The 16,675-nt window shown below is 31.7% G+C and overlaps 2 protein-coding genes and 1 long non-coding RNA gene across 3 annotated transcripts; all 3 read right to left on the bottom strand.

Annotated features, from left to right (window-relative positions):
* Window positions 1-6: 6 nt before the first annotated feature.
* On the bottom strand, window positions 7-1,128 carry LOC121116396 (uncharacterized). The gene has a single exon (XM_040710649.2). It carries the CDS (start codon window positions 1,045-1,047, stop codon window positions 250-252), a length of 798 nt encoding a protein of 265 aa, XP_040566583.1. The 5' UTR covers window positions 1,048-1,128; the 3' UTR covers window positions 7-249.
* Window positions 1,129-3,041: 1,913 nt separating this feature from the next.
* Window positions 3,042-4,545, bottom strand: LOC121116398 (uncharacterized). Its single transcript, XR_005863844.1, has 3 exons — window positions 4,348-4,545; window positions 3,545-4,113; window positions 3,042-3,487 (listed from the first exon to the last, which is right to left on the bottom strand). It is a non-coding gene; the product is annotated as an uncharacterized lncRNA (long non-coding RNA).
* Window positions 4,546-11,751: 7,206 nt separating this feature from the next.
* LOC121116395 (putative ascorbate peroxidase) lies at window positions 11,752-13,177 on the bottom strand. Its single transcript, XM_040710648.2, has 6 exons — window positions 12,989-13,177; window positions 12,668-12,909; window positions 12,458-12,601; window positions 12,235-12,391; window positions 11,963-12,174; window positions 11,752-11,895 (listed from the first exon to the last, which is right to left on the bottom strand). Exons 1-6 carry the CDS (start codon window positions 13,121-13,123, stop codon window positions 11,811-11,813), a joined length of 975 nt encoding a protein of 324 aa, XP_040566582.1. The 5' UTR covers window positions 13,124-13,177; the 3' UTR covers window positions 11,752-11,810.
* Between the last annotated feature and the right edge of the window lie 3,498 nt (window positions 13,178-16,675).

Here is a 16,675-nt window from a genome sequence, read left to right as displayed (position 1 = left end):
CTCATGTCTCATTTAATATATTATTTCGATAAAAAACCTATATTTATTTCAATTCAAACACAGAAAGAAACTAATAATTTAAAAAAACAACTCTAGATAAACTTTGAATATATCCATAAATATCTGTAAAATTAGTACAATAGTCAAATTTTGTAGCAGCATAGGAGGGCATCTTAATTCATAGAAAGAATTGTAAGTGTTTTAAAAAGAAAGAACTAAAATCATAAATTCTATTGATAAAGTTTCAATTTATCCAAAAAAATTAAATACAGATCCTAAAAGTCCATGACTATGTTCTTCGTTCTTCTTATCATCTTTTTCGTTGGGTTCGTCCATTGGAATAAGTATATCATCACTTCGAGCCTTTAGTGATGGTACAACAGTTTTTTTCTTTATATTCTTTGCATGGTTGTTGAGATGGTGGACTACTTTTTCATGAGAATGCTCTTTGATGGCTTCTACTTTTTTATCCTTGATACTGAGTTCTTCCTCTACTCCTTCTTGAAGTAATGAAATGAGTGGAGGAGTCTTCATAGAGGGTTTTTTCGAATCCTCTTCTTCAGCCTTTGATTCATTAATGGAGGCATTCAAATCCTTTTCTTTCTTATGAGTCACTTTTGCGAAAGGTTTCATAATGGGTTCCATCAAATTATCAGATTGACCCTCGATGGCAGTAGCTACAGTCTCAGAATCATCCCCTGATCCACTTCCAACATCAATAATATCATCGATTTGTCCTGCCGTTATCGTATCAATCAAGGATACCTTACCAGAGCAAGATAAGTCCTTGGGATGACACGCCCCATCTTCTTCTTTTTTTCTCTGAATAACTACTTCGGCAATGTCTTCTTGCACAAATGGAGGACTTACCTCCACAACAGTTTGTTCATTGATGATGGGGTCCTCCTTTAGACCTACAAATAGGTCAGATAAATGCTCTTCCAGTACCTTTTCATTATCTTGAGGACTCTTAATAGATGCAGATACGAGAGGAGATACAACATTGAAGAGAACAAGACTAAAAGCGAGGAGATCGATAAATTTCATGTTTGAAGGGGTGAGGTTCCACGTTAGGATTGAGAGGATTTTTTTTTGGTTAGATATTATCTATTTTATATGAGAATATGTACTCCAGGAACTTGAATGTTCAGGTTGATCATGCTAACAAATCATAAGCTTTTGTTATTACGAATTATGTTTGATACTTTTCTTGAAAGATTGACAATTGATCTAGTATGTGAAGGTAAATGAACATTTAACTAATACATAATTAAAGCACGTAAGGCTTGAAATTAATTTGTAAGGATGTTGTTTGAATTGACTTTTAGAAAATACCTATTAGAATACATTTCTTCTGAAAAAAAAACAAAAAACACAATTGGCCATGTTTGTCGTATGTCAATTCTCAGGATGGGGAAAATGTAGGATAATTTAAAATCATTAATTTAAAAGCAAGAAACTGCTGAAAAATTGGAACAAACAAATTGTTATTTCAATGCAGAGTAGTACCTTGGTAATTTCATGAATATCTAAGAATGTGACATGTAGTACAGGGTTGATCTTATCCAGTGGCTGACATTTTTTTTAAGAGTAAAATTTAAACGAAATGTTTTGTGGGGACATTTATTTTACAAAATCCTCTAAAAATTAAAGTCGGCACAACTTTTATTCAATATGTGAGCCTTCAGCTCTAATAATTGTCTAGATACGAGGCCTAAATCCCTTGCAGGGCTTTCAAACTCCAGCTTAGTCCACTCATTCTTGATGGAATCATCTAGAGACGGGACACTCCTGTGAGGAGTAACACACACACCCTGCTCCAGACACGCATAGATAGAGTAGTCCAAGTGGTTCGCGTCTGGAGAGGAGGCGGTCACATGTTGAGGTCCCAAAAGTTGTCTCTCAGGAAGGCCTGGGTATAGTGGTGCAGTGACACAAAACTCAGTCTTGAGTGAAAAGAAAGTTATCCCCGAACTTTTATCTGGCTCAAGGTAGGACTTTTATCATCCAGAATTTCGACGTTAGCATCTGCATTGAGCCACTCCTTCCTCACGACAAAAATGGGAGGGGCGACTTAGTCTGTGTCACAATGCCCAATACCATGAATTTTTTTGTTCTGAAGACATGTACTCAATGAAGCTGCACACGAGCTACTTAGATATGGTTATGGGGACATGCTGCCTGAGAGAGGCTTCAAAATTTCATTCTTTTCTTGCTCCATTTTACTCGTTTTCGTTTGTTATGTTTTTAATCGAGTCAAAACTTTATATTAAGAATCTTGAGAAAAATACTCATTATCATCATCTAATATTATATTAATATTGAATAATATAGGCAGGAATGATAACGTTCTTGATACAAGAAGATGTCTACTATTTAAACAATAATGCCATGCGTATTTATTCCTTCCTCCTTCCACACTTTTCTATTCATACCAAAATTATCACCCTTTGTTATATGGACCTCAAGCTACGGACTTAAAATCATCACTTATTAAGAAATAATAAAAAATACAATCAGTCATCATTAAATATATATATATATATATATTTCAAAGCCAAATTAACATCATAGAGCTCATTTCTTCTCAGTTATCAACTTCTTTACCATATCTGCAATATTGTATGGAATTCAGGATATCCATTCTTTGCATAAAATTCAATACCATAAATGGTACTTTCATGGAACAAGGCATCTGCTAGCTTGACGTTTGTTTTTGTTTTTTAACCGTTAAGAACTTTTTTATCTAATTTGTATGCAGCTTCACAGGTTTTGTTTGCTCGAGATGATATAATTTTTTTACATTGATAAATTCAGCAATTATCTCTTCACAATCAAACGAAAGACATTTCAAACACTTTTTTCCCAAGAAGTTGTTCTATATGCATTGAATCAAATAACAGAATCCCTTTTTCACACTACCACAAGGGTGGACTATATGCGTATCCAATGTGCTGTTGCATAGCTCTTGAGTGTAATAATTTTCTGTTTGCTAAATATCCTTTAAACAGTGATGCAACTGGTTCAAAACCAAGAGGTGTTATTGATTCTACAACTTGGTAGAATATTTTTCTCAGAATTTTATAATCTAATTTTGTAGAAAGTACCATTGCAATAGTGTCTTCATATTTGTTAGTTAAGCTTTTGATCATCACACAATACATTTTTGGTTAGTGTATCGTCTCCATGTTCTATATCGTAAAATTTACCAGAGGTATACTTACAAATTTCTTATTAAATTAACGTGAATTTCTTGCAGCTTAGCAATATACTTCATCCATAATAATGGTCACAATTATTTCTCTATCGTTAATATTTTTTACTCTTTGTTCCAAATATTTTATGGTTTGATGATTGAGTCCTATATCAGCTTTAGAGCAGCTTAAGAGCCTTGTTAGCCACCGAATAGATGGTAATTTCGGTATTCCTTCGCTCAAAATAAGTTTGTAGAAAGATGTCGATGCCCTTTTCCAAATAAGAGCCATTGCTGAAAATTAAAAGCGTTTACTTTAAATGATTAAATTAACTTAACACCAATATTTACCAAGCGTGCTTTGGAAGTATTTCCTAGGTCATCTTGCATTGACAAAATTCCAGTTGTTCAGTCAAAAATATAACGACGGTTTTAAGCTACTATCGTTATTTTCCACAATACTATCGAGTAAATCAATTAAATTCTCAATGACGAAGTCTGTATTTGACATAAATGTTTCAGAACATTGTGATTTAGTCTTGTAGATCAAATTGCACAACTGACTCGTTGAAATAACGATAGCTCGTAGAGCCAACTCAGAAAAATGTATCAGGACTTTAATTAATATACACTTTAAAGGTTAATTGATTTAACTAAGAGACTGAATTTGAAATGAGGATAAGGGGAAATTACAAAAGTATAGAAGAAGACGGATTCTTCTTTCCATTGAATCAATAAATCAAAAGGTAAAGGCATTCTATCAATATGATTTTTTAGCTCTGTAATGGGTTCGATTCGCTCTGCTTAAAAAGATCAGATATACAATTATAGCCCGTGAGCTTCAGCTTCATACGGGGCCATACAACTCGTCCTATTTGATTTCTCTTTAGTAACATGTCTCGAATAATACGTTGGTAGACCTAAGGAGGTGGAAAAAATATATAAAATGGTAGAACCAAACAGTTGAGCTAAGATTTGAAAAAGAACTATAGAGTTGCAAAAGCAACTAGCATGACTTCTATCCTTATTTTATGTGCATGTCCCCTCAATTGAATAGATAAAGCAATATAAGTGTTTCGAGTGTCCCATGTAGATCTTGTGTAATTCCCTAGATACATGGACCGATGGGAATATTATATATTCTAAATTCAAACCTGGAAAATTTAATGGTATCGCATTGGGTTTCAGTCTTTCTTAGAGTCGAGGGTAGAACGAATTTTCCGCCTTGGTGCCCTGAGAAGTAACTCCATAGTTGTAGGAATGGAAATAAATAGAACAAACTCTTATCATTTTAACTTAGCTTTCAATTAGATCGTGGGATGGCTCGAGTCCATTCATGATGAAGATATTCCTTCTTCGGGAATACATCAGGAATAACACCTGAATCTTGATTATTATATCCTTTTATACATCCAGACACACAACATATTTTATCCATTGTATTTCACCAGCAGCGGAACTAAAGAAGAGACGATACTCGATATTATTTCCGGGAAGAGGTTATCAAAAATAATAGAATTAAAAATACTCCTAAGTACTGAAGAAGCAGTTTCTTTTCTATTATCCCCTTCGATGTACAATATCTTTCCTGTTTCAACTAATTTAAGTCTATGTTTATATATTTATACTATATCATAAAGAAGATTACTATATAAGATCAATCTCGTATATAATTCCACTTTCTAATAACAGTCATATAATTATTTTTGTAATATATTAATTATCTGAAATATAATCATATGATTTTTTAAAACTAGTTTATTTTGCTCTTGACTCTATACTTGTAAAGTTCCCCATTTTTTAATTAGAAAATATATAATTTTACTCATGACGAAGTTACAGGTTAAATCTATATCGTTTAAGGAGGATTTGCCTTGAACGTGTCCACCTTGTAGATATTTGTCGTGTGACGCTTTTGCCTTGTACTGTTTTGTCTTGCAACGTTTATACCGTAAGACATTTTTGCCTTGGATAATAATAGAAGGAATAGTACATCTTCTTAGTTATATATTTTTAGATGCATTTTGACGGTTGTAAAATTGTAAATTGAAAAGAAAGAAAAAGGTAAAGGAATCACGGAATGCCACGGGTACGGTCCGTTGCGAAGAATAATTGGCATTAATATGTTCATTTCTTCATGCCACGAAGAGATATTGAAATTGCTACTTACATCAATGATTATACTTGAGTTATAGATCAAGATGGGGACCTCGTCCATGGAAGTTCTTCATGCATTTGTGAATATTATATATTAATATGTATATAAAATATAAATCAATAAAAAAAATTGTAAGGAACTTATGCAAATCGTGTAATTGCTCGGCCAATTTTTCTAAAACATCAAGAGAATCTCCTCCACAGGAAACTGGAATCAGAAATATCTTTGGTGGGCAAGAATTTATAAACAATATCATCATTCATCAAAGTTCCTTTCCTCAAGGGATACAGAAGAATAAGATCATCAATTTCCATCTCACTAAGTTCCTTCAAATAGAGAGAAGGGCGTCCGACTAAACTTAAGACCAAAACATGGATCTGTATAATAATAATGATATTTATTACTAAATCGCTATATCTAAGATATTTCATTTGGTCTTTAGTTTTTGATATTGTTTGATGGGTTGCAGATATAACACAGAAATCTTGTTAAATATTGATGTATTAAGTTAAATTTATTGTTGAGTTCAGTTTGAGAAATCCAGTATTTATATTTATAATTGCTTTAAATCATTTATGTATATATATATATTGTTATTGAACTGATTATATTTTCCTTTCTATATTTGTTATTTTAGTATTTCAATTAAACGACTATAAAAAGTTATTAAAACGTAAACAAACTTAATTTAAAAAAAAAAAAACTAATAGCCTTTTTTAGGCATAGAAGTCTATTTTTTGTGGGTTCTACAAAATTAGATTTATGAGGATCTTTAATGTATAACCAAAAATGTTCATAGGTAAGGTCACAGTCTTTCATATCACCCTATTTCATGCTAATCTTTTTTTTATCAATAAATATTAAATATGAAATCAGGTGTATGATGAACTTTTTTCGGCTTGGTGTTTGTTCTTTTAGATTATGTAAAGTAAGGAAGACTGCGTGGGAGAATGGCTGAAATAGAAGTATTCATTCAGTGGATAAACGAATATAGTCACTTTAATGATTTTTTTAAAGTTTCATTCTATTTTTAAACATAAATTACATCTTCATTAATTTAATTTATAATTTTTATAGTCTTGAATAATCATTTATTACTCTTTCGTACGGGATGCAAGGGTCAGTCTTCTATGAGCATAATTATATATCTTACTTAACAGAGTCATGGTCATATATAATGATAAAACAATATCCTCTATTGCACCTAAAAATATCGTTACATTAGAAAACCCAATATTTTAATATTTTTGCAGGGCTATTGTTTAAACACAGGTCATGTAGTAATATATTTGAAAATTTTTTATTACATAGTTATTGATCATATCATATAATCTTTAAACTGAACATGTGTATTAGTAGAGAGGGGTGTTAATATCAAATTTTACTATAATTTTTTGCTGTTTTATTTTCGACATATACCTATGTATTTATATGTTTATGATAAATTTTATACATTCCGTTTATCAATAAATAATTTAATGTACAGTTTCCATGAAATCGGTGGGCCATGTGGAGATATGCCCCTCACTTCTTTATAATTTATATAGTAAGGACAATCTTTTTGGAAATAGCTAGTAGTAATAAATAGATTTTATTTGGGCTCAGACATAGGCTCAAAAAAAGAAAAGAAATGATAATTCAAATTCCTAACGACTGCTACGTTCCAGACTATATAATTACAAAATGTTCACGAATGTTCGATACAATAAGTTCACATTAAAAATGAAGGAAACAATACATTTTAGAGATCTCTTAGATACTTCCTAGTCAACCTTTCAATTAATTCAGACATAATTGTAAAAGTCCTTGCCTTAGCTAGTCTCTAACCAACAAGAGGATTTCATTGACACAGGGTATATGTCTTTGGAGATTTGATGTTAACAGCAAAGTGATCATACATTGATACCTAACCATTAGAATTCCATACATGCATTAGATGATTCCTTGGTAAAATCATCATGGAATACAATTTCAAAAGCCCTTGATGGTGATATTAAGGAAATTCTCATAAAATTGACAACTGTTTTTTTTATCCTGTCTTTCTCCTATATATTGAGAGTTGATTATGAATAATCTAGAACCAATAAATTATTCTGAATCATGCCCCAAGTTATATATTTTATGAAATTGTTTAAAAATCATACCTAAACACTATACACATATTACTGATAAAAAATAACTAAATAAAATCCTTCAACATACAGAATTTAGAACACACATACAAGAATATAACTAAAAACCAAAACACGAGAAAATAAGCAGGAATATACTATTAAAAGTACATAGTAAGACTATTTCTCTTTAAAAGCTTTGTAAGATCTTACAGTCCACATTGAAGAGTCTAAATATTTTGAGGACATCGAAGGGGTAATAATACCTAATAACATCGCGTCTATAAACATTTAAGGATATAAATACTTTTAGAATTCGAACACTGGGACAATCTACGAAAGCGTGTATGGAGGAGTTAAAAGTTTTTGCACAGTCTTTACATGGATTATTATAACAAATAAGGCTAGCCGAGATTTAATTGCGTAGTAAATTTTTGTCGTCATAAATATATAATAAGGATCTCTCTATTGTTTTATCCCAAGATTTCGGGAGACCAAAAATTAAAATAAAATTTTAACATATCACAGTCGCATTATTTTTAAAATCTCTCAAATATCTCAGCTTTAAATGCCATGGTGTTGGAGGAATGTGGCTCTCAGCAGTCCTAAAAAGCGGAAAACAAAATTTACCATTCACAAATACCGAATTAGGGTATTTTGGAAGGTCATGAGCAGTTAAAATAGATTTAGGTATAGTCATACATTCTGGGCAGCTCAGATCCTCTGTATTGTTGAAAAAATGTTTCTTAGCTACGTTTTGATGAATTATATCTATGGTAGTTTTTTTTTGTTCATTATTTAATAGGTCGTCGTTGTTTTAATTCTTCCTCTGAAGTGAGCATTATCGATTCTCTCTTTCTCTTGTAAATTGTTTTAAAAATTTGTAATAAAATAAATATAGATGAATTTGAATATAATGACAATATTTTTCTGCATTAATTCTATTTTAAATGTAGAAGGTTCGCCTTTTTTCTACCCCAAAAATTATATAGTACGAAGTTGATATTAACAAGGGTCTTAATTCAGCAGTATCATAAGTCTTGATCTCGCCTTCTCCTCTTTTTTCTTTACAAAAAAGTCAACTCTAACTATGACCAAAAAGATTAATGAGAGAGAAACTTTATATATAGCTATGTCCTTCTTCCTAGATTAATTAGATACACCTAAAATACGAATATTACCTTTTTCTTTTATAGAAAATAAATATGTAATAATGTAAGTTTTAAATTTAAAAAAGTGGATTCCGCCTATAATCATTTTCTGAAATCTTTAAATCTATTTATTAGTTATAGAACAATTCAAAGAAAATAAGTCATAAAGAATAACCATTTCTCCATCGATTAAGTCTTCCTTTGCCCTTTTAAAAGTGGAAGATTGCATTTTGGTGGTAAAGTTTAGAAGCCTCTAAATCCTGAACCAGAGGACAAAAAAGGCTAAAATTTCAGATTTTTCACTTTTTAACTAATATGTGCCAAATTTGAAATAAAGTTGAAGATGTTTTTTTTGAAAAATATCATTTTTTTGATTGATTTCACACGTATAAAAGTACAGAAGACCAAAAAAATTGTTCAATGGTACGTCCCTTGGGTTTAGTTATTTCATTAATCCCTTAGTGCCGAGTTTGTGTCAAAAGACCACTGTAAGTAAACTAGTTTAAAGATTAATTTTCTCCATGAATATATTTTTGTTTGATAACAACGCTCATGATGGACTATATATAATATTCTTTTTTATTTTTCTTTGGATATAAAGTACTTTGGAAATTAATATTTGTAGCTTTATTCATAGAATTTAATTAAGAAGTGTAAGAATACAATTTTTTTGTTCTATTAGCCTCAGGAAATACTTTAACTTTATTTTTTTACATTTTATGTTGGAGAAGATAGCCAGAATATGTATAAAATTTGATATCTGGAATGATTTTGGCAGCTAAAACTAGTAAAAAGTTATGATAGATAAGATGCTCTTTTACAAACATTTTTCAAATTGTCATAGTTACTTCGTTATTTTTGAGGCTTTTTTAACGCTTAAATGCTTTTTTTTTGCTTTTTGATCGTGTTTAAAACATATAATAGGATTAATATAAAGTAGAAAAAATGAATTTTGGGAAAAAATCATATAATAATTGAACAAAAATAAATGATGTTGCAAATGTGCAACATATTGCATATTTGGTACAAAATATCTATTTATATAAAATATAAAAAAAAAGATATTAATTCACTTAAACTGTAATATCAAAACATAAACAAAAAACATTTTACTATGCATGCACGAAAAGAAAACACCTTATTGTTCATAAAATATTAAAATAAATTTATAAATATTTCGTATGAAATGGAAGCAAACAAATGTGATCTTTATTGGAACAAATTGCTACACCAAATTTATCTACTGCAATGTACGTAAGTCATTACATAACATCCCGGCATCTTGCATCTATGACCGATCAAACATTTGAACTGTAGAAATAGGAGTTTCACTAGTCAGAGATAAGAGAAACATTAAAACTTTATTATCATGCATTATACGCAAAATACATTACCACCATCGAAGTTTGTAACCATCTTGGAACTTCCTTTATGTGATTTCAGTTTTTTATTTGCAGTTTGCCAACCTATTACACTATCAAATTCAATGAACTAAACTAATTGTGGAAGTAAAAAATTATACCCAACTTTTCTTGAAATCTTTCAGCTCAACCATAATATAGGAAGATGCTTCTAAATCCAGTTCATTATCTTTTTTTTACGAAGAATTGTTTTCTTTCCCCGTATACACCTCAAAATTATAGAAATATCCTGAGGCATTCACATAATAGAAAAAGTTTTATGCCTCGTTTATGTAGTTTTGTTGGCAAATACTGATTGAAGAAAGATTTACTCTTCTCAAATTGAACCTAAGGCTAAGTTTCTCTGAAATGTTCAACGACTGGGCGGATTTTATATAATTCATCAAAGGGATAAGTGTCATTTTGGTTTCTTGCAAAGTGAAAATAACGTTTAATTTTTATAAGTGAATTTATCATAAATGTATGTGGTTAACGACAGACTATAAGTTTGAGCTCCCTTACATGCATTTGTTTCGTATGTGAGACTATAAGGGAATTTGGTTGCACGAGTTTACCGAAAATTCTTCTAATTGATTTTGTCCCACATTTGTTACATAAGAAAACTGGACCCTAAAATATTACATATTTTTCAAAAAGTACTGAAATATTTGCGTTTAAATAATTATAATATAATATAGAATCATAAAATATTGTTTGTAATTATTATTATAAACAGATTTTAAAGTTTAGGCTCCTGAACTAATCGAATAACACACTATCAATCGCTCGCGGTATAGAAGATATTGATTACCTTTTTAGCCGGTCTTTTAATTCAATATAATAATAATACCTACTCATGCTTATGAAAAGGTTCGTATAGATCTCAAAATAGTTTTAGATTAACACATTTTTGTTGAATATTATATTTAATTAACGTTTTTTTTGTATGTTACATATGTGCAACAAAAATATTTTGGGGTTAATAAACAGGAAACTTATAATTTTTAGAACTGGATGGTCTTAGAGAGTTGAAGATTGATACACTATGAGAAATTGGATAAAAAGTTTTTAGTTCCGGGTCCACTTTTTCTTCTACCATTGACGAATATTCAGAGCTTTTGACTAGTATTGATTCAGGGGGTTTATTGTCCTTATTATCATCCCTCAGTCTCTAAATATAATTGAATTTATAAATCATGAGCCTCAAATTGATTGTGATCTAATGCAATTCACCATTCTTTGATATTGGATTAGACTAGATTAGTTTATTAAAGAAACAAATTATCATCGTTGATATCGTCATTGAAATACTTGATTTGATCATGCATTAGATTCAAGATTTCAACGAAGAAGCCTTGATCAAAAGTGTTTAGGTAAGTTAAAATGATTCAATGAATAACCCATTGAATCATGTAAAGTCTTCATACTTCTAAATTTCAAATACTAATTTAATATTTTATAGATTATAACAATATCATGTCTATGATCGAAACAAATTTTAACTCTCAGAAAGATAAAATAATGTTTTGGTGATTTTTTTTTTTTTTTTTGCATGCTTGTCTTGATTATTTAATTGTAATATCAAAACATACATTTTATCTTTATAACGAGTTTTCCTATTCTACAAAGTCTTAAGATTTTTAAACCAAAAAAGTAATCTTCATTCAGCTTTTTTAGATTAGCTTTTTAAAAGATAATTTATGTATTGTAATATTTATAAACAATAAAACATTTGAAATAGAATGCTTAATATTATTTATTCATGCAATAGCTTAACTACTAACATTTCATTAAGGATTATTTATTTTTCCGAACATGTTTAAGATTATCAGAAGTCTTTTCGATGATACGAGAATATAATCTTTCAATGTGTTTGGTCCAACTAAAAGGAAGAGGATTATAAGGAATAAGAAAATCTATTCAGAAAGTATGTAATATGTTTTACTCACTTTTTAATATCGTTGGCATAGCGCTTGAACATTCCAGCAGTTGAGGCCTTGTTACAGTCATAGTAGGTGCAACTTGATTCTCCCGTCTTAGTTGACTCAACCTGAATATCTCTAAAGAGAGTCATATCAATGGGAAGAGCAAAGCCCTTGAACTCTCCAGTCCTCCAAAAGAAAAGCTTGTTTGGTGCTCCAGACAATTCGGGATCAATGTACTGATGAAATAATAATAGAAAAATTAAAGATCTGACCTCAGTGCTCACTCACTCACTCACCTCTTGAACCCAACAATGATTTGGATCTGAGATTTTTTTATAGTAAAAGTTACTCAAACCATCTTTGTTATCGTTTTCCCATGCTCTATTAAAGGGGCTACCCGCTTTTCCCAATGTATGTAATCCCATTATGGCAACAACCTCATTAGGTTTGAATCTATGTAGACATTCATCCAAAGGGCAATAGAAACATAAAAATGTTAAATTAAAATTATTGACTTACCCGAAGGTTTCTTTGAACCAAGGCATTAAAGTGTCAGAAGTATCAAATGGAGAGGGAATAACCATATTTTGAGAATGTCTTGGACTAGTGGAACAATCTGTGCGACCAAATTTGAAACGAATGTTCACTTTTGGAGTCTTGCAGCTTTGGATTTTTATATTGGATATTATTTTAGTACCTACATAATCGGTCTTTATTTTTCATAGATACCTTTCTTCCTGACATCTTTCATTGTTAATATCAACCGACATTTCAAAAGCTGCTTTGGAAGCAAGTGCCCATAAATCAGCTCTACTAATTGAATCTCTATAACTTTCATATACAGGCTCAAGTGAATTGAGTGTTCGTTCGATTCCTACATTTGCAGGATGATCCAAATTCAAACAAGCGTCACATCCATCAGCACAGTCGTGAAATACCATGCGAACAATTCCAGGGATCAAAAATTTGACCTATATGTGCAATGTTCATAGGTGGGAAAATGAAGGGTTATATTGATTCGTTACAAGATAGACGTGAAAAAGAGCTTACTCCATCTTCTTCCGCTGATCCAATGGTACTTTTCAAGTCCTCCAAGATTTTATCCACAGTGGATTTATCCAATGCATGGATAAATTTGGGTATAAAGCAAAGGGTGATCAAAAGTGAGGTTATAACTAATTTCATTGTTGTTTGTTCAATGATGCTTCTAAGGGAGTTGATTGCATTTTTTATAGGAGGCTAGTGTTAGGAAAAGGTGTGGATATATTCCATTAAAGAGGGAAAATAGAACTTACATAATTACTTAAGTAGTTACTTTACATACATATGACTTATGTACGTTTTTGACTAATTGATTATTTATTCCCAATTAACAGAGGAAAATGATGTCGGATGAAAAAGATCATGAATAGTTTATATTTTTACAAAATTTACATAATATTATCCATTTTTTCAAATGATAAGGTTCTATTATAATTGGGAATAAATAATTATTCTTTAGATTATTTTTCAACATAGTCCTTATTTTCCTGCATAGCCTCGTCCCAGTGCTCCACCCACTTTTTAGAAGCTGTCTCCGAGGGGATGGGATGTCAACTCAATGTTGACAGTATTGGAAGCAATATATTTTTCAAGCAGGGCCCTTTTGCCTTGGAGGACGAGGAAGAAGTCTACTAAAACCTGGTTAGGTGAATAAGGGGTTGATCAATCAATCAGACAGACATAGCATCCATGAACTTTTGCAATCGTTCATGTGCAAGAACCACTCCTCCTTGGCCTAGTTTGATGTGAAATTTATTTTAAATGAATGAAGTATTTATAATAAAAAAAATATGCAGTAAAAAAGCCAGGCTAGATAAAAAAATATTATTATTTCTTTAAAATCATAAATATAAATTTGTTATATTCTATAGAAAACTATACTACAAGTTGAAATATAGAACATATAAGACTTTACATAACGCAGTGGGTCTACGTACTTAATTCATCGAGTCATTTTAACTTACTCAAACTCTTTTGATCTCGATGTAAGGCTTTTCGCTTCAAATCTTTTAATTTAATACGTGATCAAATCAAGTAATACAATGATGATACCAACAAAATATTTTTTCACTCAATGGATTAAATATTTAATATGATTTTCTTCGTGATTTTAAGAAATTATTTCTTATTTTAATGCATAACAAGTGGTGCAGTCGGTTTGAGTTGTGTTTTAATACAGGGCCTTTCTTCCAAGTCTAAGGATACCAAGATCCATAATGAATAGTTCTGGAGAATACTTTTATTTACAAAAAAATGAGCATGACATAATTTTGAATATTTTTTATTTTAAATGTCCTCCTCCTGCTTCAAGGACAGCTTCCACAAGGGACTTGAAAGCTTTAGCGGACTTTGATACCTTCACAGCATGTATGGAGTGGGACACAGACCTGATGGACGACTTCAGAGTCCCCATAGAGTTATGGTAGTTGCACAAGCCTCCCCTTCCAACCTTCCCTACGGATAAAAATCACAAAGATTAAGATCAGGAGAGTTGGAGGACCAGGTATTGCAGTCCCAAAAATGATGCACATTGTCTTACAGCTATTCCTGCTCTATTTTGGCCTTATGGTGGGAGCGGTGTATTGTTGGAAGGATACTTTCTGCGTCCAGCCGCTTTGTCCATCCAGGGCTTGACCACGCCCTTGAGCATGTCCAAGTAAACATCTTTGTTCACCTTTTTCTTGGGATTGAAGAAGTAGGGTTGCTTGAATTGACCCTCACTGCTAATGACGCCCAGGAACATCACGGCAGCTGGGTTCTACATCTTGAACACGATGGGGACTTCAAAAGGTTCTTTCAGGCCATTTCTCTTCTTGTCAACAGTGAATATCTTCTCAACTGAGAATAATCGAAAATGTCCTACAGTGTTCTTCAAGGAAGACAGGATCTTCTTGCACCAAGACTCTTGGGTGAGCTTCATTGAGTCTTTTAATAGGCGTCTCATCCTTAGGACGTATCTCATGCCCTCTAAGTTATCATTGATATCTCTAGAGATGTTACTGCGGTGCACGGAGTGGCTTTTAGCAAGGACTAGCAGATATTTACCAGGGTCAGCTTTTATGGACCTCTTGAGCCCAGCTAGAAACCTGATAGTGCTGTTTCTGTTACAATATGGAGTGTGCTTGGACCTGCAGGACATACCCATGTTTTGTACCTCTTGATGATACCTTGAACTATTCTCTGGACTGCTGCTTTGATATAAGGGGCAGTAATGCGAAAATGGGGGATCTAGAACAAAAAACGAAATAAACCATGATTATATATTATTATATAAAACAAACAAATTGATCAACAAAAATAGAAAAATGTAACTTCAAGCAGCAATGAAAATCTTGAATCTTGTCGGTTGATAAGAAATAAATACGTTATATCGAGATTCTATAGGGGTTTTCATTAACAGCGCTCACAATTTTTTTTAAATAAAACAAAAGCAGTTTGAGATATCGACAATTTCTTTATTTGGCGTTAAAATACATTCAAGTTAATTTATAAATCAAATTCGATGTTGTTTGAATGACCACCAATTTTTTGAATCAATAATCTTTTATTTCTTTAACTATTTAAATCAAAAGTTCTTGAGAGTTATGAAACCTATTTGTCTGCAGCTTGTGTATAGAAAAGTTCAAAGCACGAAAAATTATTGGATATATGTTTTTGATCACTTCACAACAATCTAATAACAGTTTGCGTGCTTCTTACAACATAGCTTAACTAGATGCTAGATCTGGAGTGGCTTACACGATTGAGCAGTCAAAAAGATTATGCACATAGTTCTACATAAGTCACCGAAGGAAATATGAAGTCCATGACTCTCAGTAATAACTTAGTTTAGGGAAGAATGGTTGAAGTTCCTCAAAACATAGAAGACAAATTGTGAAACATTATTGCTGGAACATAATTTAGCATGTAGCCAGAGTCGCTATTAAAAAGGTGTTTCACTTTCCAGATCCAAATCTCCGAATGGAAGTGCCAAAGAAACAAAACTTCAGAAAATAAAATAAACTAACCCAAAATTAATTACGGAGCTCACTTGCTTCAGCCACAAGGTAGAGTATTGGAAGGCCGGTAAAAAATAATTTGAATTGAATTTAAGTAAATTTAGAAGAGCAAGCCTTCAGTAGCTCACCCTCCACTCAATCGGATAGAAACCCGAAAAGATTGATGGCCTCTTAACGACTGACGATTCTATATGATCTTTCAAATTAATACCTGCCCTCCCTTAACCCTAACTCGTATAAAAACTACTCCTGAGATTTCATCATTATTATAAACATATTTTGTTCTTATATGTAGAAGTCTACGATGATTCCGTGGAAAATCTGTAGGAATTTATGTATAGGGACAATTATTAGCGAGATCAGAAGTCACAAGTCACCTTGATATAAGGAGGTACCTGCACAATGAACGATCTTTCCATTAAAGGAGATGAGATCCACCTAGTGAAACACTTGTTCATTGGATATCGTCTTAAAAGTCGAGATACTTTGACCAGACTCTGACATTGAAGTAAGTTATATCATCCACCACCTTCATAAATTCTCAACTCACGTTATTATATCAATAATATTGCTTTCATTCCTGAGTGAATACAAAATTTGTGATGCCACTCAGCTACGGTAATCAGAATACAGACTCTAAGCGGCACACCTTTATTAGTCACTCCTTGGTTAAACTGGACACCTTGGCATTTATTTC

This window comes from Lepeophtheirus salmonis, chromosome 4 (assembly GCF_016086655.4).
Source record: "Lepeophtheirus salmonis chromosome 4, UVic_Lsal_1.4, whole genome shotgun sequence".
NCBI lineage: Eukaryota > Metazoa > Arthropoda > Copepoda > Siphonostomatoida > Caligidae > Lepeophtheirus > Lepeophtheirus salmonis.
The sequence above is the reverse complement of the archived record's forward strand: the minus strand, read 5'-3'. Positions and strand labels throughout refer to the sequence as shown.